The sequence below is a fragment of the Halichoerus grypus genome, chromosome 4, assembly GCF_964656455.1.
Source record: "Halichoerus grypus chromosome 4, mHalGry1.hap1.1, whole genome shotgun sequence".
NCBI classification, from domain to species: domain Eukaryota; kingdom Metazoa; phylum Chordata; class Mammalia; order Carnivora; family Phocidae; genus Halichoerus; species Halichoerus grypus.
Window position 1 is genome coordinate 136,474,818 of NC_135715.1, and position 24,157 is coordinate 136,498,974.

General features: G+C 36.4%; 1 protein-coding gene across 2 annotated transcripts in view; it reads right to left on the reverse strand.

Moving 5' to 3' along the window:
* Nucleotides 1-2,210: 2,210 nt before the first annotated feature.
* OLA1 (Obg like ATPase 1) overlaps nt 2,211-24,157 on the reverse strand; it is a 189,372-nt gene continuing 167,425 nt past the window's right edge. For both annotated transcript variants that reach the window (XM_036075803.2, XM_036075804.2), the window contains 4 exons: nt 8,980-9,120; nt 8,192-8,288; nt 6,038-6,160; nt 2,211-2,719 (listed from right to left, as the gene is read on the reverse strand). In XM_036075803.2, the coding sequence (XP_035931696.1) occupies nt 2,618-2,719; nt 6,038-6,160; nt 8,192-8,288; nt 8,980-9,120 (463 nt within the window). In that variant the 3' untranslated portion in view covers nt 2,211-2,617. The remainder of the gene's footprint in view (nt 2,720-6,037; nt 6,161-8,191; nt 8,289-8,979; nt 9,121-24,157) is intronic.

Sequence of the window (24,157 nt, forward strand, 5' to 3'; positions counted from 1 at the left end):
AGCAATAAGTATACGTAAGTAGACTAATCAGAAAAATATGAGAGACAGGGAAAGAAGGTATTTTCTGTCTCTGAGTCTTCATTTTCTTGTTTTATTTTTTGAAAGATTTTATTTTAAAGTAATCTCTACACCCAACGTGGGGCTTGCACTCACAACCTCAAGATCAAGAGTCACATGCTCTATTGACTGAGCTAGTCAGGGGCCGCAGTCTGTCTCTGACCCTTTGAATGAGAGGGGACAGAGCTGATACAAAGAATCTTTGAGAATATAATACGAAGAGGTAACTGGAGATAAACATCAATGTGGATTTTGATGCGGGAAGCTGATTAATCACGAGTAGGAAGACTTGCTCTCCAAATGGAGCTTGGCAATTTGTAAGTGAACAGAAGCTTCACTCATAACTATGTAAATGATGAGAAGTATTTGTGCTTTTTGAGGGGTTCTGGCTCTAATCTTAGCCATGCCCGCAGTGCAAGTTATGAAGGTAATAGGATAAAACTAAACTAAGTGCTATCAAACTTTTTTCAAGCTCTAGGCACAAATCTGATCTCTTCTAACACAAATTTGACTAAGATGATCTACAGATAGGTGAAAAAATATTCACTTACAATCCTAAAAATCCATTCATTACATGAAGATACAGGCATATACCCGGTTATCTATATGTCAAAGTTCTTGGAATTCTCAACTTTTGTAGAAAATATAATTCTGTACATGTATAATGTTGCAGAACTTCTAACCAAATCAAACATTTTTGGCATTTAATTTCAGCCCCTACCGAATACAGTTACCTCAAAACTAACTCCTTCCTCTTATTAATGGCTCAGTTCTACAATGCACAATTATCACATTAGAAGTTAAGCAGAAAGTAAAATTACACAATCTTAAAGGCTTTTTAATGAGATTTCAAACTTCTTTGAGAAGTCTATGCAATTTACTTTGGAGAAGACTCAAAAGCAAGAGATTTGATTTCTTCTTACATTGCTGAAATCTTTAACAAATCCACTAATCTATACACTCCTCCAATACAGAAAAATAACAAGAATTTTTACAGCAAACTTGGTCAGCTGCACCTATACCTGAGTTTTATTTAGTTCTTTAAAAAAAACCCTTTCCACTGATTATTTTTCTCCTGTTTACTAATTTTTATGTTAGCAGAAGACCAGCATTTGATTCTCAAAAGGGACATAGGCACTAGAGAGCTTCTAAATTTTATTCATTACTTAACCAGTCCTCTTTAAACATCCCTTCCTATGTAAAGCCATATCTCCTTTAAAATTACTTCTTTTCTTGCCTTTTGTGCTACGCTAAGTAACTTTCAATGTTACGTTTGTGTGTGTTGTGTGTGTTCTGATACTTCCTTGTCTTTAACGTGACACAGTAATACCGGGGCTAACTGCATTCCACTGAATCTGCCCTCCACTGAAATGGCCCTGCGATCACAGACCACCACAGAAGGGCCATGGATGGCGACAAGGGAGGTCATGCAGGAGTGTGGACATGGGAGAGAGCATGAGGCTCAGGGATGAGGAGACTCCTATCGTCGTAAGAGAAGAAGGTGAAGTGGCAAAATGTCTCCAAACAACCAAGTTGTTACTATTTTCTTTCAGAGTTTTCTGCTAAGATTTTTGAAAGTGCTTAACCTACGCATACTAAAATTTTAGCTAGTCTAAAATATTTTAATGGCAAATATAAGAAAAGTTAGTTTTCAAGGTCTAATCTTTTTAGTAGTGGACTTTTACACTCACTATGGAAATGAAACAAGGATATAACCCACCAGACACAAATGGGTTAGTTTTCACAATAATTCCATAATCTTAAAGGAAATATTAAAAATGAATATACTCCTCTGTACAGTCAGAACCACCACCGAAAAGCCCTGAATTTTTGAAGCAGAATTTTTTTTCCAGCATCGTTTTCTTCTTGGTCACAGTCTATCTATGTTATATCCTTCATAACGTCATTGCTACCATCTTTCAAAAAATGTCCATCTACAAATTAATTAACTTCCTTGAGACAAATCCCTGGTCTACTATTCTTCTGATTCCCATGAAAGACTCACTTTTAAGATACAATTGCAGCTGCCCCACACTGCCAGTTACTGTGTCATACACACGCCTTAAAATTCTGTAATCAGCAACCACCAGGTGCCGTATCGCATTCAGCACACCACAGTCAGTCAATACAGACATCCCCAAACACACCAAGGCTGGTTTTGTCAAATGTTTTATTGAGTGTAGACATCTGGAGTACTGTAAAACATGCATTATCTGTAGATTCAAAAAGGAGCAAGCCACATTGTCCTCACTGTCAAATGTGTCAGGCTTGGCATACATGATGGAGATTAATGAAGTATCATGAGAGTAATATGGTTCCTGAAAAGCGTCTACAATTTGGAGTAGGGTCTTAATCACGTGAAAAGCAAAGCTGTTCACATTCAGTGAACTTGCATTTCATTGGAGGTACCCAGTATTTTAATTTTAAAACAAAAATAATTCTGTTTTTAGAAGATTCCCATCCCCCAACTTTATTTTCCCCTCAGTTTTCAGAAATGTTGATTTAAAAAAATCATATCCATTTTTGGAAGTTGTACATTTATCTGAACAATAACTAAAATTTATTTCTTCTTCGGTTGCTGAGGTGTATTAAATTTGAAGAAGATAATATCTCCATCTTCAACAATATAATTTCTGCCTTGTTGTCTGTACTTTCCAGCAGCCTGTGAAGAAGAGATAGAGAGGAAATGGGTTATTTTACAATGAAATACATGAGGTAAACGAGAGCATCAGATGCAAAAAGTATTCTATTTCTTGGGTCATATTAAACAAAAAAAGAAATACAGGAAAATACGTAAGTTCAAAACTAGACTTGGAGAGAAGCACAGTATTCCTGATTTGGGCAGAACTAGATTTTCCATACGTACATAATCATAATGTATTCTCTACTAAATTGTTGGTACATAAATGTAATTATACCAATATCATTAAGTTTCATTACATGCTGTTTATGGTACATTTCTGATGTGTCTGCAAACATCCGGCAAGTCACTGTAACAAAACAGATCAAACTAGGCAGGAAGAAAAGACTATATAACTAGTTTGAAGCTACTTTATTTTCTTAAGGAAATTATTTGGTGATACTGGTGATGCCAAAATGAGTTTGCTACAAGGAAAACTATTCTCAATCTTAATGTACAGATTTTAAATTATTTCCTTGTAGTTTTTTATTTAGTCTTGACAATGGCCACACACAGTGGTGTGTGCTAGAATTCACCACGAAGAAGTTTTCTGACTACAGGCCCTAGTTACAAGCAGACTCTAACAGGTTGGAACTGCAAAGAGAGAGACTTTTCCCACTCGCAAATTAGTCGGCAAAGCAAACGATTCCACCTGCTGGTATGCAGATCCAGAAGCGCAATCCCCCAGTAATTCTAACACCAACAAGCAGCAGTCCCAGAGACCCAGGTTCACCCCAGGCACAGCACACACACTTCATCCAAGCACAACAGGCTCTTCGGCACCTACACTTAACATCGCGCACAGCTGACACAGTCCCACATGACCCCACCATCGACCACTCAACAATGAGAACTCGAGGATCTTTCGGGAAAAATTCTCCCAAGTATTTTCTTTCTGCTAGAATTTACTGAGAACGTGAAACTTCTGCCCAATAAGATTAGTACTTCTCTTTGAAGATATTGATAAGGATGTTCAAAGTCAAGTGCAATTATACTAATCAGAAATAACCCTAACAAAGATTGTACATCTGAGGTTAAAATCAACAAACCAGATCACAGAGCCCTAGTAAGCACATTTTCAAATGTCTAGACTACATATCAAAAATCACCTACCGATACTGTGCTATTAAACTGGAGCTAACTTTTTAAAAAACCAAGATACCCTAACATTCTAAAAGATACAGATATACACATACACGCACACACCCACATTCACATGATTTCTGTAAAGACGTGATATATTGAAGGCCATATGCTACTTATTTTGAGAATCTAAAGCCCACTGTTATAAAACTATAGAGACAATTTAAATCAAATACATATTGACATGACATATTAATGTAAGTTTATATACTTTGTTACCACTCAAGTTTACTACTAATTAAAGGTGACAGTGTTCCTTTAAATTCTCTAGAGACCATTTAATCCATTTCCACTGCTATCAGAAACACTGGTTGAAAAAAAAAATCAATACCCATTTGTGAATCTTGAGTATGTATTAAACAAGACACGTCTAACCAGTTCATTTGCACTTGAAAGCAGCCATCTGTAGAAGCCAGCTTTGCCTAAGCAGATATGATTGCTAATAATGTGATATCCCTGTAGACTACAAAGCCCACACAGAGCTATTCAGTATATAGTTCACAGCACTGGCATTAAATTAGTTATGCTGCACTGGTGTTAGAAATATACACACACACACACAATCTTGCTCTCAAACCTGAAACCTACTTGATAATATACAAGTAAATATTTGTTGAATAAGACAGCAAAAGCGATTCATAAATGTTTTACTTTACTTGGAGTTCAAATTCTGAAATGTTAGTTTTGGAAATTAAAAACCGTACCAAATACTTAATGGTATTCTAAGCTGAAAAGCCAGAGGTCAATCTTTTCTAATTTATAGTATAAAAGTTTCCAGTTAGTGTAAAGCATTTCTACAAGCAAGAAATATTATTTTATTACATATTATAAGGTTTCTCTATTTTGTACAAGGAAGCATTCCCAATTTATATATCTTTCAAGTTTATTACAACATAGACATCGATTAAAGATTGGTAAAACAGGTTTATACATGAGAGTATAGAAAAGAAGCATCGGTTCCTGAATTCTAGTAATAGAAAAATATCCTTATTTTAATCATCTTTACTCTATGAAAAATATATATGCCAACATGATGTAGCATGTTGAAAAATAATCAGATTTTTCAAGTCTGATTAGTATTCCTGACAAAGTTCAATCTCAATGTTTGCTTACCTATCTATCGATACAAATGACACCATTAAAAAGTTAATGACTTTGTTTAGTTATAAAATGTAACTTCTTTCACTCCACTTAAGAAAACAAAATGGCTCTCATTCTACATTGAACCAATTATACCAAGATTTTTCCCTCTTCTTCCTGGGGTTCCAACAGTTCTATTAAAGTTCTGCTGTTCAGTATGATTTTTCCGATGATTACCAATGAGAATAAACTAAACTTGAAATAAACTTTTTTGCACTCCTTTCAAATTATGAAATAGTAAACACAAGAGAGACCTCTTTAACTTCTGCAATATTTTCTAGAGTAGTCTTCAAATATCGAATTAAACTAAAGATAAAGAAGCCTTCCTACAATGTCAGTTTAATCACTTGACCTATTTATCGATTAGAGATGACATAGTACTAGATTTTGCCAAGTAAAACCTAATAAAGCCAAACAAAATTAAGCTTGCAGCAGAATTTACATTTAAAAAAAATCATTTATTACTCATGTATAGCAATGCTTCATTGTTAGTGGCTGCAAATCAAATTATACTTATTAGCTAAAATAAAGCACAATTTTGGACCTGCCCTCTAGTGTTGAGAAAGCAAATCAAATTCCCAGAGATCTTAAAAAAAAAAAAAAAGTACAACTATGAAGTTTTAGCAAGAACAGGTTTTATTTAACTAAATTCCTGTCCCTTTCCTTGAATTAATTATAAGCATAATACATACTACTTCTATTTCAGATATTCAAAAGTACTAAGTATAATTTTTCATTGGCGTTTAGTGAACAAACTCTTTGAAATTATTTATAATTACCTAAAACTATTTTTATTTTCAGTTTTAGAAATATATTAATATACAACACAAATATACTGACAATTCACACATTTTAAAAATTATCTAAAAGCATGTAAACACCTACAGCTTTGCAATCAGTTGACAGTAACACTAAACCCTGACATACATTTTAAAAGACAGTTATCATTCATTTTACTCATGAGTATTTTCATATTAGTAAAAATTATAAATACAAAACCAGAAAATAATTCCTTACCTTGACTGCATTTTCAGAACCTTCCTCTTTAAAATCTTCGTATTTCATTACTTCAGCCATAATGAATCCTTTTTCAAAATCTGTGTGGATCTTTCCTGCAGCTTGAGGAGCCTTCGTCCCTTTCTTTGAGAAGAAAGACCAGAGAAAACTAATTGCATTTAAGATGATTGACTGTAAGCGTAGAGTTTCTTTTCTCTGATCTGCAGTGGGGTTCAACTTAAACTTAGTTTAATAGTACGGTTAAGATGTCAGGTATACAATTAGTACATTTTTAACACTGGGCACTGTCTGTGCAGCAGATTTTAGCACAGACAGATCAGTAGATATTAAAGCATAGCTTTGTTTTTCCTAACAGTCATCCAGTTGTATTGATTTAGATGCAGTGGTCTAGTTTTGGTGTCGGTTTCATTTCGATTTTCTATTCTTCACAGTGGAAAAAAATAAGGATTTTCAAGTAACTTTCAAGCTGAATTATCAAAGGTTTTAAAAAGATAAAAAGCCTTAAAATTTCAGCTCCTCTAAAGAACATATAAAAATCAATATATAAAGGGACATTTTAAAGACATTTCCAACAAATCATATAATCTATGTTCAGCAAATAATTTAGAAATTCTCATAAAATTTTCAAACATGTAACATAATACATGCTGCCTCTAACCATCAGGAAGGAAAATTCAAGTTGATATGGGAAGAAAAATGTCTTATAATTACTCCATATGTTAAATTACAAGGACATACATTCCGGACACACACAACCATGGAGAGAAATTTGAGAAATAATGGTGACCTAAAGGCTGCTTAATAAAGCATGTGAAAGTGATAAGGGGTCTGACACTATAAAGCACAGTTTTTACAATAAAAGATGTATTGGGCTAATACGGCTACTCACTGATGCTTACCTGACTAAATATCTCAGCACATTAAATCATGGATACTTACAATCAGTCTTAAGATAAACCAGCTTTCACACTTTCAAGCCCAGAACATGTTATCTTCCCTGCTGCATATACTTAAGTTTGGAAGTTTTAAGGCTCTAAAATATATAGTGAAAATAAACCGTGGCAATTTGTTTACCAACTTGGATTTGCTTTGACATTATTTTCTAAGTCTATATAAAAGGACCTTGGTTAGAAGTCAATCAAACATTTTTTTACAAAGGGGAGAAGGAATAAAAGTGAATCTCTTATTCACACAACACATTTAACGTTATGTTGAACTGCCTCTGTGATTCTATCCATATTAAATCAAAATAAATGTAACGATAAATTATGATAGTGAAAACAGAAATCAAAACAGCACTAAAATTTATCATGGAGCATATACTAAAAAAAGCATAATAAAAGAATCCATAAGACACTGAATATTTCTGAAAGTTCTGACATTATTTTTATATTCTGTAACGCTATTTGGGACTACATATATTTCAAAATATTTTTCAGTAGTAACTACCATATTACAATATATTTACATTTAAAAGCAAGCCATTACAGTTCACAGTTTCTATTGTCCTCTGGGAATAAATTAGTCATTCTTTCTCATCGTAATCAGTATACATCAATATTTAAAGTACATATCACATTTTTAAAGAAGAAAGATTGAATATATAACACCGCAAAAATAAACACCACTTCTATGAATTCAAATAAAAAAGCATGAATTATTACACATTGAGTTTAGCTCTTTGAGCCCAACTGTGTATCTATGAAGAGCATAATGATGTCATATTGCTTTTATTGCTGAAAATGTAATCCGAGCAAAGCAAAGGAGGAAAGAACCACCCGCAACCCAAACAAACTTAGCGAATACAAAATGAAAAGCAACATCAATTTCACTGCAGACAAACCCAGTCACACAGATTAAGCAAGCACAATACTGGTGCGTCTTATCTCTGACCACAGGAGGAGGGTAGACAGATTCTACAGGATGAAGAAATTCAGACTATGTAATAGGCAGAATCAATTGTTACCTGCCTCAATCAATGCCGCTCCACTTTCACTGTTCAGCAGCTCACAAATAATTAAAGTTATCCTGGACAAAAACCTCATCTGTAATGACTAGCTAACCGCCACCATGACAAACTTCAAAGTCAGTGATATCAATCTGAATTCAATAGTGTGGAACTGGATATAGCTGATGAATAAGTATGAATCTTACCCTGATGGTCCATGCACGTACTTCATCTGGGCCTGCAGTGAAAAAGTATTCTAGTTGGAGTGCTGCAAACCCAGCCTTAATGATCTTTGGCAAAGCGCTGAAATAAAATGAAACAAATTCACTCAACATATAAGTTGATTGTGCCAGAGATCAGTATAGAGCTAAAATTATTCAGTTCAAGCAGAAATGTTAAAGATATTAGTAAACGACCATTCATCTTTCATAATACACTTGAAGAGGCCTGAAAGCATATAACTGTTTCTAAAAAAAATCCCTTCTAAAATTGGTTTTAATTGTATTAGTCTGAATATATCATTTTGAATTGTTTACTATAAAAAAAAAGAAAAATTTGATCTACCCATTCTATGACTATTTTCCTCCAATATTAATTATTTCCAGGACATAGGTCATAAAAGCGAAATTATTTGATTGAAATCCAATGTTTAAACAATATATTAGTGTTACTCAGAAAAAATTAAGGCAACTGATTCACCCTTTCCCCTCCCCCACTGAACATGACGAAAGAGTTTTGGCGATCATTCCCTCTCAAAAATATACATAACTAATACCTATGTTATAATTAAAACACTGTACAGAGATGACAGATGACAGTTAAAAACTTAATTTAAAATAAATCTTTTCACTCTGTCTCATGGTAAAGAAAGGAGAAGATTCCCTCTTTATAATGGTAATTACTCTGTCATTTATTATTCTATCAGCGCAAGCAATTAAATTACTGCAAGGAAATAGTTGATAATAAAGTGTAGGGAAAATGAATGCTAATTAACCTTTGTGTCATGTTCGCTTCCAGATACTTCTGTCTCTCCTCAGCACTCAATTCTTGCAACTTGAGTTCCAAGGCCCCACTAAAAGGAATGACCAAGGCACCTGGGTCATACTTGTCCACCCACTCTTTAATTTTTATCAACCTGTAGACAAAAAAGGGCACAACATTATCTTGTAGTGCATGCATGACTGTACCACATTCATTATTATCAAGTAGCACATACATATTCATAAGAATTGCACGGTTTTATGATGCCATCTTTTTGTGTATAGCTTTCCAAGGTCAAGGCATTAACAGGCAGCAATTGCTTCAGGTATATGCCATAAGATTTTACTGTAATCTAGTTTTACTTTAGCACATTATCTATACGAACCATTATACAAATATTATAAAACTTTTTAAAGTTACACTACATTTATTCAGCATTAACACCTGTGTCCTTGAAACCCTCAATTTTATGATTTATTATTTTCCTTACTTTACAAAGTAAATTTTTAAGAAGCAAAAACATTAAGTTCTGTTTGTATAGGAACCACACCTAAGAAGTGCCAGCTAATTTTGAAGAGTTTTTGCCAAATAAATCATTTGTTCCACCCAGATATTTATATGCCTAGGTCAGTTCCCTCTTGGACTAACAAGAGCTTACAGTTGTACCTGGCTTTGAGGGAGATTTTTTTTTTTTATTATTATGTTATGTTAATCACCATACATTACATCATTAGTATTAGTTTTTGATGTAGTGTTCCATGATTCATTGTTTGTGTATAACACCCAGTGCTCCACGCAGAACGTGCCCTCTTTAATACCCATCACCAGGCCAACACATCCCCCCACCCCCTCCCCTCCAGAACCCCCAGTTTGTTTCTCAGAGTCCATAGTCTCTCATGGTTCATCTCCCCCTCCGATTTCCCCCCCTTCATTCTTCCCCTCCTGCTATCTTCTTCTTCTTCTTCTTCTTCTTTTTTTTTATACATATACTGTATTATTTGTTTCAGAGGTAGAGGTCTGTGATTCAACAGTCTTACACAATTCACAGCGCTCACCATAGCACATACTCTCCCCAATGTCTGTCACCCAGCCACCCCATCCCTCCCACCCCCCACCACTCCAGCAACCCTCCGTTTGTTTCCTGAGATTAAGAATTTGAGGGAGATTTTTGTTATCAAAACAAACATCCAGAAATGCACATTTACAAACCTAGCTGATTGTATCTACACTGTTCTTACTTTTGCAGGAGCACAAATAAGAGAACTGCAGAGGAAATAAATTCCTTTAATCACAAAGGGTTTGGAAAGCCCAATCAGTTAGGGAATAGACACCAGGTTGATACCAGAAAAGATGTTATTGAGTGTTTTTTTTTTTTTCCCTTCCAGATCATGGGTTATTTTGGCAAAGCAGTAGTTAGAACATAAATGAAATAAGTGTAGTGAATACATTAACCAGGTTCTGATTCTACTACTACTTTGCTAGCTCTTTATTTCTGGGCAGGTTATCAAACCCTTCTAAATCTCAGTTTCCTCACCCATAAAAGTGGAGATAATTGTAGTACACATTATATTGTAATGAACCTGGAAAAGCCTGGCATACAGGAAACAGCATTACTATTATGATTATTACTGTTAATAATAACAGTAGTTACTATTGCTAATTTTCATTCTCAGATAATTATAGATTATATGCCTATAATTCTTTTTTTTTTTTTAAGACTTTATTTATTTATTTGAGAAAGAGAAAGAACAAGGCAGGGGGTGGGTAGGGGCAGATGGAGAGGGAGCCCCGAGGCGGGGTTCCATCCCAGGACCCGCGGATTATGACCTAAGCCGAAGGCAGACACTTAACTGACTGAGCCACCCAGGCGCCACCCCTATGCCTATGATTCTGGAATAGGGTTTAGTATGTAAGTGAATATAGATTTCACAGAAACTTATGTTAAAAATATTAATGCATACAATAGTCTTATATAATTCTACGAGCCCCCCACATTTATACCAAGGTTTTAATAGCTATTATGGCAAAAAACTGGCAGGAATTCTTTAAATAATCAGTGTAAATGTCACAACAGGGGAAAAGAAACACAAAAACTAAACCACAAATTCATCAAAACTCATCTATCAAAGAAAATGGCAGGGGATCAGTTATTATAAAATTAAGAATATGGCCTACCAAGTAGGGTTTAGGATGGGATAGGGGAATGAAAAAGTCACATAATAGTTTGTACATGTTTGTTATATAAGGCTAACCTATAATTTACTTATTTAATGTTATCAGTAGTTTTTGATCTTCATAATATTTTTTTTCCTTTGGTCACTTCCTGAAAGAATGGACCAATCCCTAAGATTTATTTTGGAATAAAGTATGTGTCCTTTAAAATAGGAAATCCAAACCAGATATTTTCTTATTCAGAATTATAAAGGACAGTTTAAGGAAAAAGGGAAAATCTGTTTTTATTTTTGCTATTTTTTTTTAAAGATTTTATTTTTTAAGTAATCTCTACACCCAACGTGGGGCTTGAACTCACAACCCTGAGATCAAGAGTTGCACACTCCACAGACTGAGCCAGCCAGGCACCCCAAAAAAGGGAAAATTTAAACTGATAATTCTGCCTATAATAACATTATGAGATTCTAAGTTACTTCACAGACTTACACTGTTCAAACAAAACAATATGGTTTAGTAACATACATTTATTATATGAGTCAGAATCAAGTATATATATATACACATATATATACACACACACACACACACACATATATATATAAAGATCTATAGCAAATATAGATTCATTGAAAATGAAATAAAACAAGCCTAGGTAAAAGGATAATATAAAAATATCACACACATTTTGTTTCATAAATATGGTCAACATAACTAATAAAACCAGAACTGTTATGAAACAACAAGATAAGAAATAATTACTTTGGCTAAAACATCAATTCAGAATAACAATAGTTCTACGCTGTCATTTTAACAGCCTTTCCTGCAGAGTCCTCAGAAGGATTATTTGCATTCCTCAGGTGTTCTATTGTACAATTCAGATGAATAAAGACTTACAAATCATTCCTCTACCGCCAATGTGAGACTTTGATCTGGTGAATACACCATTGTACCTTAACTATAATTGGCAAAAAACCTGACAGTGTAGAGCATCACAAGCTTAATAACAAAGGAGAATATCTCAAAGTGTTGACAGATGATCTTCATAATGCAGAAGCAGAGCTGGTACATTTTAGCAATAAATGAGCACTGAGGTCTAAAGGTCTCTAAAGTGACTGACATCAGACCTGCTATAGCCTCACTAAAAGAAAAAGGTACCGGAGCACTCTCCGTAAAGTGAGTTAGGCTCTTTGCCTGCAAGCTTCACTTTTGTGACTTTCACTGTCATAGAAAACACAGGGAAGATGAAAAGTGAGTTAGGTTCTTTGGCTGTCTGCTTTACTTTTGTTACTTTTACTATCAAACAAAAGTGAGAAATGTCCCAAAGTGATTTTTAATTACATATTTGAAATAAACCTTGGGTAATAAAAAAATAGTACTCAATTTTGAGATTACAGACTGAAATACATATCATAATATCTATTAGGTCTGATGGTTACAAAAGTGTGATAATGAGGCCAAGATCACAAGTTTGAACCCCATTGGGACCAGTTACCTTTTTGCAGAAAAATGTCTATTCTATTGCTACAAACCATACCCCAAACTATAGTTAGTCATCTAAAAATGTGTGCTACCGGCACATGAGGAATATGGAAAATCAAAGTTGAGCTCAGTACCACTACTAGAAAAACAGTTTCAAGTACATTCTGTCAAAGTGACTCAATAATAATCTCCATATACAAATGTTAGCAAATGTCTAAAGAAAACTATCCAGTTGTTAGAGACCAAAATAATAAAATGATAATGATGATGATACTGTCATAGAATATCAAATTATATGAGGGGAGACAAAACAGTAAAGACAGTACACTTCCAAAGAGTTAAACTGTAAAGACTCTGATAATATTCATTTTGCAAATTTATATAAACAGATTACTGCAAGGGGGCCCATCTTTCTCTTGATAAGAAGCCAGAGCCAAGTTGATTTCCCTAAAGTCTATGAGTGACAAACGGAAAGAGGAATTGCCACTAGTCGTATTTTTCTCTCTGGTAATGATTCCATAAGCAAGGGGACAAAGCAGGGACAATCAGTTTTAAGACGAAAAGGATGACACTTTGAGATACACTGCCAGGTTGTGAGGTTAGATTGTTTGGCAGAATGAGATCTTTAATATTAAATTAGTATTAGATTTCCAAAAGATCATGTCTCAAATTTACCTTTGCTCTTAGAATCTGACCTTCTTAGCAAGTCCTGAAATTCCAGATCCCATAATTTGATAGGTTCATTTACATTGTTTGTATTTCTTTTCCCAGATACTAATTTTACTTCTTTTTTTTTAAAGCATGTCCACATATTTCTCCCCCATCCCAAGATTTATTTATTTATTTGAGGGGGTGGGGAGGAGCAGAGAGAGAAGGAGAGAATCTCAAGCATAACACAGGGCTCCATCCCATGACCCTGAGATCATGACCTGAGCCAAAATCAAGAGTTGGATGCTTAACCGAATGGCCACCCAGGTGCCCCTAATTTTATTTCTAAAAATTATATTTGTTTCTCCTTCAAATCTACCTGCTCTTTTTATTTTTTTATTTTTTATTTATTTTTATTTTTATTTTTTTAAAGATTTTATTTTATTTTTATTTTTTATTTTTTTAAAGATTTTATTTATTTATTTGAGAGAGAGAACGAGAGAGAGTGAGTACATGAGAGGGGGGAGGGTCAGAGGGAGAAGCAGACTCCCTGCCGAGCAGGGAGCCCGATGCGGGACTCGATCCAGGGACTCCAGGATCATGACCTGAGCCGAAGGCAGTCGCTTAACCAACTGAGCCACCCAGGCGCCCCTAAAGATTTTATTTATTTGACAGAGAGAGACACAGTGAGAGAGGGAACACAAGCAGGAGGAGTGGGAGAGGGAGAAGCAGGCTTCCCTCAGAGTGGGGAGCCAGATGCGGGGCTCGATCCCAGGACCCTGGGATCATGACCTGAGCCGAAGGCAGACGCTTAACGGCTGAGCCACCCAGGTGCCCCTCTACCTGCTCTTTTTAAGTAATATTTTACTCATTTAATGAATTCTTAGTCCCTTTCCATATTTTATTTTATTTATTTTGAAAGATTTTATTTTTTATTTATTTGACAGAGAGAGAGACAGCGAGAGAAGGAACATAAGCAGGGGGAGTGGGAGAGGGAGAAGCAGGCTTCCTGCTGAGCAGAGAGCCCGACGTGGGGCTCGATCCCAGGACCCTGTGATCATGACCGGAGCTGAAGGCAGACACGCTTAACGACTGAGCCACCCAGGCGCTCCATGAATTCTTAGTCCCTTTCCATATTTTAAACAGATTAATTTAAAAGTTCTTTCTGGGATGCCCTAATTACTTCCTGTTTCTTGGGTAAAACTCTGCCTCCCACCATTAATCATCTGCTAGCAGCCTCTCACAACAGTTGGTTCCTGTATATGTGCTGTGCTGCTTTGGGGTGTGTGGTCATTTGGCAGCAGTAATCAAGCTCCAAGGGAGTCTGTGGTCCCCTGTGTTTAGAGATATATCTATGGGGTAGTTTTGTGCTTGTTCTTCCAGGGAAAGACCTATGGAGAGTCGTGGGCTCTGGATCATTTAAAGGCTTAGTGCTTCTGCACTAGGTTATTGGTAATGCAAATTAAGGCCCCCTACTTCTCATAGTGCCGTCCTAGTCTCGAATTCCTGACAGTACAGGTTCTTCCTTTGTCCAGATGGCTGGGAATGGGAGGTTCTCTAGTATCTGATCATGGGAAGGATAGCTTTTTCTAGGCTTTATGAGTGAGCCTCATTCCAGCACCTGCAGTCTGGGGCCTATGCCTTGACTCTTATTCCTATGCCCGCCAAGGCCTCTAGACCATATATTAGCTGGGTTTTTTCCCTGACGGCCATACTCTATTGATTTCACTCTCTACTCTCACTGAGTTTCCTCTTTGTTTTTGGCACCTAGAAAATCCCTTACTTGCTTTTAAGTCCTTCTGTGTGTTCTAAAAATACCACACCATCATCAAGACCATCCTTTTCTGGTTATTTTCTCTGGTGTTTCTATATATTAGGAATAAGAATGGAGCTTCCTGTATTGGCTAAGTCCATCATCTTAACTGAAAGCTCTCCATACTGGATTTAAATCTATTCTATTGTGTTCTAATCAACAGCTTTCAAACTTTTTTTGAACATTACCCACAGGAAGAAATTGATTTTATACTTGATTCAAACATATGGTGCACAGACATATTGTTTTTATACACATAATCAAACTGACATAGGTTTCACAAAATAATCCTTATCTTTATAGTAGGAAATAGGACAATCCCAATGGTGCTATTTGATATTCTACATAAAACTAAATTCTTACAACTTAAAATAAGCCTCTGAGACAGTTTTCTCTAACGCATTTTAAGGGGCACCTGGCTGGCTCCGTTGGAAGGTGTGCGACTCTTGATTTTGGGGGTCGTGAGTTGGAGTCCCATGTGGGGTGTAGTGATTACTTAAATAAATACAACTTCAAAAAAAACCTTCATACTTTAATAAGAACTTTAACTTTTTTCTACACTTCATGTCCATATAGCCACTCAACTACCTCCTAGCTATTACATTCTGATTATATTTTCTAAAAATCCTTAAAGATGGCTCAACCCAGCACTAAAGCAAAGTTATATTACCACTTATAGTATCTTTGCTGAACATTAAAACTCTCTCAAATCTGTTCATTCTAGTTTGTAATATCAAACTGTATTTAAAATCTTTAAAACTGTTACATATGATACTATTAGATTCTTATATACAACCTACATAACTTTTTGTTTGAATCTAGGTCTTTTAAAAAATTCAGCAGTAAGATCTTGCTTGTGACTGAATGTAAGTGCTGGCAAGAACCGTATGTCAATATTCATAAAATGATGCAACTTACACAAAGGAGGATCTAGGGCTAGTTCCCTGAGTGATTTAACATCATTCAGTCAATGTTATTAAGGACTCGGCCTTTACTAAGTTAGTTCCTCTCATGTTGTTCATGGTATGGATGTACCATAAATCCAGGAGGCACTGAAAAACACTGAGGTCATTTCCAGTCTCTTCCCTTGCAGGTTTACTCTCATGTCTATTAGAATTGCCCAGAGTGCCAAAGAATGACTTTAAAATATCACATTCCTTTTTTCCATTTCCAAACATTATCACTGCAAATTAATGTAAATTTACAGTGTTCTAAAAGAAAAAGAAATAAGGCTATGGAAGATAAGATTATCCTCTTATGGATGACATAAACATTAATTAATCCAGTTCTTTCACAAATGACAATAAATAACACTAGAATTATTAATACTAAAATTAATATAAAACAATGTACAAACTGAAATATATCCTCCTATAAACAATATTAATTCAAGGCCAAAAAATGAGCTCTAGAAAATCCAAAGTTCCCAACTCTTCAGAATTCTTTTTTTTTTTTAAAGATTTTATTTTATTTATTTGAGAGAGAGAACGAGAGAGAGAGAGAGAGCGCACATGAGAGAGGGGAGGGTCAGAGGGAGAAGCAGACTCCCTGCTGAGCAGGGAGCCTGATGTGGGACTCGATCCTGGGACTCCAGGATCATGACCTGAGCCGAAGGCAGTCGCTTAACCAACTGAGCCACCCAGGCACCCCCAACTTTTCAGAATTCTTTGAATAAAGTTATTAGAATGGAGCTATTAAGGAAGTTAGTGGCTGGAGGGGGGAGCGGGGCGGGCGGAAGGAGGGAGAAAGAAGAAATACCAAAAAAAAGTAAACTCTAGTCTAATTGATTAGTGTCTAAATATCTAATCCCTATTCCAAAAGAGATCCCCATCTCTTTGATGTACGTAATAGACTTCAAATTTCCCTGTTCTTGTCTGATTTCATGGAACTGTACAGGATAAAGAATATAACTTTGTTCCTCAAGGTGTGGTCACATCACTTGGCTGTCCATCAGAAATGTAGAACCTAAGAATCTGCATTTTCAAGATCCCCAGGCATTTCACAGGCACATCAAACTTGCAGAAGCTCTGAACTAAAGGACTTTGAAAATGATGGCACATTAACTGAAAGGATGAAAATGTCTGAGATAACTCTGCAGACCGACTGATAACTGAGCACGTGTTGAACACCTATCCCACCGATATGAGGGGAGTGAGAATATAAAAAAGTTCCTGTTTACATCTTCTAGGTTGGAAACCAGAAGGGAAAAAAGTCACTAGAATTTCAGGAAGTGTAAGGAAAATGTTTGCTGTAAATCCTCTGCAATGTCAAAGAAGTTTCAGATTCACAGTAAAAATAATTAGTTTAGACAGTATTACTATATGGTCAACAGTTTCTTACTTTATAAGACATAATTACACCTCTCTTATTCTAATAAGCTTCAATACCTGGAAAAACATCTGTAGTAAGTTAGCTTTGGAGTCTAGATTCAAATTATAAGAAGTGACTCCTACAGAGAGAACTTTGTGAAATTTAAATTATCAAGTAAATGGGGTATTTTTTCTTTTTTAAAGATTTTGTTTATTTATTTGACAGAGAGAGACACAGAGAGAGAGGGAACACAAGCAGTGGGAGTGGGAGAGGGAGAAGCAGGCTTCCCGCGGAGCAGGGAGCCCGATGCGGGACTCGATCCCAGGACCCTGGGACCATGACCTGAGCCAAAGGCAGATGCTTAACGACTGAGCCACCCAGGCGCCCCCAGTAAGTGGCGTATTATGCTACAAATTATTCCTATAAGGACCTCACAGAACCACTGTCTGAAAAACTCCATTCATTCTGCAGTCACTACAATAAAATGGCATTTGTATACATCCAACCACATGTGTGCCTGTGTGTGTGCGCATGTGTGTGTATAAAAAGAAATAAAACCTAGAGAAATGTGCATTCCTTTTGCAGCAAATAAATGAAAATCAGGTTCAGACAGTATTTCAGGGATTAACAAGATTTCTGACTCTAGCAGTAATTGGAAGGTTACGAGGAAACTGAACCGATAGGTGTTATGACAAGCAGACAACCTTAAAGCAAATTAGAACAATTGGGATATACTTATCCTAACACTGTTGGCTCACTGTGACTCTAGGATTTCTTAAACTCTTAATGTGCTTAAAAAAGGATAATATATGCAATTAATCTCTATGTGATGAGCATGTAACAACTGTATGGGAATATTTTCTATGTTCAGCAAAAAGGCTCTGTTTTAAAAAAAATCTTTCAATTAATAAACAGGAGAAAACAGCAGGATGAATCCCAATTAATCTGAGTAAATCACAATAATCCCATTCTCTAGCTGGCAACTGGTTAGAGAATGGGCATGTGAACCAGTTCCGGTCAATGGGGCATGAGGGGAAGCTTCCTAGGGGCTTTAGAAAAAGATTCTGAATGGTTCTTTTGGCTCTTAAACAGAGAAAAGAAGGGAGTCTCTACTGGACACTATGTCTGGATATTACCCCTGGAACTCCAGCAGCCATTTTGTGGCCGAAAGAATGGAAGTGGGGAAAGATGAGAAAAACCCTTCTTCTTGATCACAACCTTGAATTAAACAGGAACACTGAGGGGTGCCTTGATGGCTTAGTCAGTTAAACATCTGACTCAAGTCATGATCTCCAGGTCGTGAGTTTGAGCCCCACATCAGGCTCTGCACTCAGAGGGGAGTCTGCTTGAGATTCTTTCCCATTCCCTCTGCCTCTGCCCTTCCCCTCTGGCACACTCTCTCTCTCAAATAAATAAATAAATAAATAAAATCAATCTTAAAAAAAAAAAAAAAACCAAAACCAGGAACACTGAATTAAACAACCCTAGAGACATATACCTTGGCTCTTACTATTATGTATTAGGATGGTCTTTGTTATTTATAGCTGAAAGCACCTTGATACTGATAATGACTGCATTTTGGGGTTATCTTCATTGAAGTATATGAGTGCAGTTCCTCTTAACTGGTCAAACTCCAATTTATTATTTAAGAAACCAGCTCCTGCAGAGCCTTCCCTGAGCTGCCACATGGACAGATGCTATTACCACACTCTACCCTATATTATAAATTGTCTATTTTTCTTATCTCCTCCCACTATAATAAAAACTTCTTGAGATCAGGCACTTGTCTTTCCTTTTTTTTTTTTTTTCAAGATTTTATTTATTTATTTGACAGAGAGAGACAGCGAGAGAGGGAACACAAGCAGGGGGAGTGGGAGAGGGAGAAGCAGGCTTTCTGCTGAGCAGGGAACCTGATGTGGGGCTTGATCCCAGGACCCTGGGATCATGACCTGAGCTGAAGGAAGACACTCAACGACTGAGCCACCCAGGCGCCCCGGGACTTGTCTTTCTTTGTTCCCAGATATATCCACAGAACTCTCCTGTGTTAGCATAGCACTGACACAGATGCTCAAACATTTTCTGAATGGATGATAAGATGGAAAGAGCTTTAGGCTAAGAACTGCCTAAGTGACTACAGGCAGCTACTTAAGGTTTCTTAGATTTAATTTACTCATCTGCAAACTGATGAGCAGTTTTCCCCATGTTCTGGGTTCCCTAATGGAGCCCCCGAGGTGCTAAGAGAGGAAAGGGTGGAAAGAGATGAAGGAACATGGAAGCTGTGGACCCTTCAATTTGTATTTCAACCATAGCTGCATCATGATCTCTTATATGTTGAATTTCCGCATCAGATTTCATCAGAAGAAAGTTCTGTTGTTTTTAACAACTCTAAAGTTCAGTAAGTAGATGATCCTTTTCAGATGGCAAACTACCATTTTATGGCACATGCCAGAAACTGAACAAGTGCTAAAATCTTTCTGCTTAAATGCTACTGTTCACCATCTTTTTTTCTTAAAAAAATGGAGAGAGAGAGTGCGAGCGTGCACGCGTGGGGGGAGAGCAGAGGGTGAGGGACAAGCGGACTCTGCTGAGAGAGGAGCCTGACATGGGGCTTGATCCCACAATCCTGAAATCATGACCTGAGCAGAAATCAGGAGTCAGAGGCTAAACCAACTGAGCCACCCAGATGCCCCCTACTGTTCACCATCTTCAAAAGAAAAAAAAACCTCTTCCCATTTTCTGTCACTCTCTATTCCCTCACATAGACTTTTCATAGCACTTATGTTCTTAATGCTTATGGTCTTCCACCCAGGATTGATGAACCTACTTACCCAGTTATTAGGACAAGGAACTTTTTAAATATTTTGTTCACTGTAGTATTCCCAGCACCACTTATAATAGCGCCTGGCACAAGCAGATGCTCATTAGACACTGGGTGGATCAATGAATAGGAATGAATTAAGTTGAAAGTTAAAGATTAGGTAAATGAACATTCAGAAGTATATACAATTCTTTCAGACCCTAGTTACCTGTCTCTTCTGTCAGAGTCAACCTTGAGAAATTAGTAAACTATAGCTGACTTGACCATTGGAAGTATACATGTTAATTAGCTAGAATGGCAAAGTGAAGAATCATACCAACAGAATGTGGGGGAAACATACCTAATTCAGGTAGGGCTATACAAAATTCACAATATAGTGGGGTTATTTTCATTCCCATGTTAAATCTGTGGCCTCAATTACTATAATTCAAGTCTAAACCATCAAGGTTTATTGTGAATGTACCAAAAGAAGCACCTCAAACTTTAAGATGTTCCCCAAATCTCATGCTTCTTACTCCTTCAAGGCTACTAAGTTATGATTTGTGTTCATACTGAGTGGTCCCAAGCAGGGTACATTTTTAATACTACAGAGCAATTTTCTCAAAATACAGTTTCTGGACCACCTGTGAATCCAGGACTCTACAAGAAAACCTAGATTTGTGATCTCTGCAAATGGGATTTGCACCTAACCCTTACAACACTTTGCACTCTGATGTCTGATAGCCACTGTTTTTGAATCTTGTTCTCTCTCTCTCTTTTTTTGCATTTCTACATTCTAGCTTTAAACATTACACATAGAAATATCCTATGATTACAGTTGTCATGAGGTATGAAACCAATATTTGTAGCTTGAGACTGTGAAACTCTTTCAGCTGCAAAAAAACTTCCCAACTATTTTATGATCCTATAGATATGAGATTACTTCTGGCCATTGGGCTCTGAGATAAACTATCTTTCAATTCACTTTTGTACAAAGAAGACACCAGGTTGATGCAATCTATAATCAAAACATACATTTATATGGAGAGCCACAAATCTTGACTCAACTATCACAAATTAATTTTTTAAGAATGTAGATGGTATGAGAAATGAGACTTACATGGGGGTGGGAGGGAGAGAGAGAGAACATGAATTGCAACACATATGTCATAGTGGTAGTGTGCCAAAGAAACACAGTACCATAAACATGATGAAAACTTTAGTGTCAAGTGTTTTTGAGATTGGCCTATTGTAAATGATAAAAACTAACCTGAGATAGGAACATATTTAACAAAAGAAGTGTACTTGTACAAGAAAATTACAAAGCATCATTGACATAAATTAAAGACTGAAGTAAGTGGAAAGGCATTCGTACTTGAAGGACTGAATGCTGTTAAGATGTCAATATTCTTGGGGCGCCTGGGTGGCTCAGTCGGTTAAGCACCTGCCTCCGGCTCAGGTCATGATCTCAGGGTCTGCTCCTCTCTCTGCCCTCTGCCCCTCCCCCCTGCTTGTGCTTGCTTGCTCTCTCTCGAATAAAATCTTTTTTTTTTTAAAGATGGCAATATTCTCCAAATTGATCCACAGATTCAATGCATTCTATTAAAATTCCAGCTGCCTTTTGTGTAGAAAGTGACAAGCCCATCCTAAAATTCATATGAAAAATGAAAGCCAAAACAGAGTAGCCAAAATAATATTGAAAAAAACCCTCCAAAATTGGAGGATTCACCATTCCTTATTTCAGAACTTACTATAAAACTGTGTGTCAAGTAATCAATACTATGTGGCATTGGCATAAGGCTAGACCTATAGACCAATGGAAAAGAATTGAGAGTTCAGAAAAAAAGCCCCTACACCTATAATCAATTGATTAAAAAAATTTTAATTGTGGCAAAAAACCCACAAAATTTACCATCTTAACCTTTTTTAAATGTATAGTTCAGTAATGTTAACTATATTCACACTATTGTGTAATGATCTCCAGACCTTTTTCATTTTGCAAACTATTTTATACCCACTGAACACCTCTCTTTCTCCCCCAACTCCAGTCCCTCACAACCATTCTCCTTTCTGTTTCTATGATTTGACTACTTTAGACACCTCTTGTAAGTAAAATCACACAGTTTTTGTCTTATGTGATTGGCTTGTTTCATTTAGCATAATGTGCTCAGTATTTATCCATGTTGCAGCATATGTCAAAATGTTTATTCAAGGGTGCCTGGGTGGCTCAGTTGTTAAGCGTCTGCCTTCGGCTCGGGTCATGATCCCAGGGTCCTGGGATCGAGTCCCACATCGGGCTCCCTGCTCGGCAGGAAGCGTGCTTCTTGCTCTCCCACTCCCCCTGCTTGTGTTCCTGCTCTCACTATCTCTCTGTCAAATAAATAAATAAAATCTTTAAAAAAAAAAAAAATGTTTATTCAAGTCCTTTGCCCATTTTTAAATTGGGTTATTTGGGGTTTCTGATGTTGAGTTTGTTAGAGTCAATTAATTTTTTTAAGATATATTTATTTGAGAGAGAGAGAGTGGGGGGGGAAGGGCAGAGGGAGAGAATCTTTAAGCAGACTCCCCGCTGAGATGTGGGGCTCAATCCCATGACCCATGAGATTCAAGACCTGAGCCAAAACCAAGAGCCAGATGCTCAACCGACTGAGTCACCCAGGCACTCCTAGTCAATTTCTGACAAGGGTATCAAAACAATTCAGTGGATTTCATTCTTTTTAAAGCCTTAATAATATTCCACTGTGTATATATATACCACATTTTGTTTATCCATTAATTCACTGATGAACATCTGGGTTGTTTCTACCTCTTGACTATTGTGAACAATGAGGCGATAAACATGGATATGCAAATATCTCTCCAAGATTCTACTTTCAATTCTTTGGGACATATACCAAGAAATGGGACTGCTGGATTATACAGTAATTTTATTTTTAATTTTTAAAGGAATCTCCATACTGGTTTTCATTCCCACTAACACTGCACCAAGGTTACAATTTCTGCATATCCTTACCAACATGTTTTCTTTTTTCTTTTCTTTTATGGTGCCCATTTTAATGGGTGTGAGATGATTGATACCTCATTGTAATTTTGATTTGCATTTCTTTTTTTTTTTAAGATTTTATTTATTTGAGAGTGAGAGAGAAAGCACGAATGGGGGGGGAGGGGTAAAGGGAGAGAGAGAAGCAGACTCCCAGCTGAGCAAGGAGCCCGACGTGGGGCTCAATCCCAGGACCCTCAGATCACGACCTGAGTTGAAGGCAGGCGCTTAACTGACCAAGCCACCCAGGTGCCCCTTGATTTGCATTTAGTGATATTGGCATATTTTCATGTGCTTTTTGGTTATTTATATATGTTCTTTGGAGAAATGCTTATTCAAATCCTTTGCCCATTTTTAACTGGGTTATTTGTTTTTTGTTGTTGTTGACTTTGTGTTATAGTCAGTTGATTTTTGACAAGGGTACCAAAACAAGTCAATGGGGAAAGAATAGTCAACAAATGGTGCTTAGACAAGTGGGCATCCACAAACAAAAATAAAAATGAGCCAAAGACCTAAACGTAAGAGTTGGAACTATAAAACTCTTAGAAGAAAACATGTGGAAATCTTCGTGACCTTGGATTAGGCAATAGCTTCTCGGATAGGACATGTAAAGCACAGACAACCAAAGAAAAAATAAATTAGACTTTATCAGAATTAAAGTTTTGTGCACCAAAAGACACTATCAAGAAAGTGAAATAACAATCCATAAAATAGAAAAAAATATTGGAACTCATTTATTTGATAAGGGCCTAGTAGCCAGGATATATATTTTTTAAACTCAATAATAATTATAACTTACAACTCAGTAACAAAAGGACAGAAATCCAATTTAAAATGGGCAACGGATTTGAACAGACATTTCTCCCAGAAAGATATACAAATGGCCAACAAGCATATAAAAAGATGCTCAATATCACTAATTACTGAGAAAT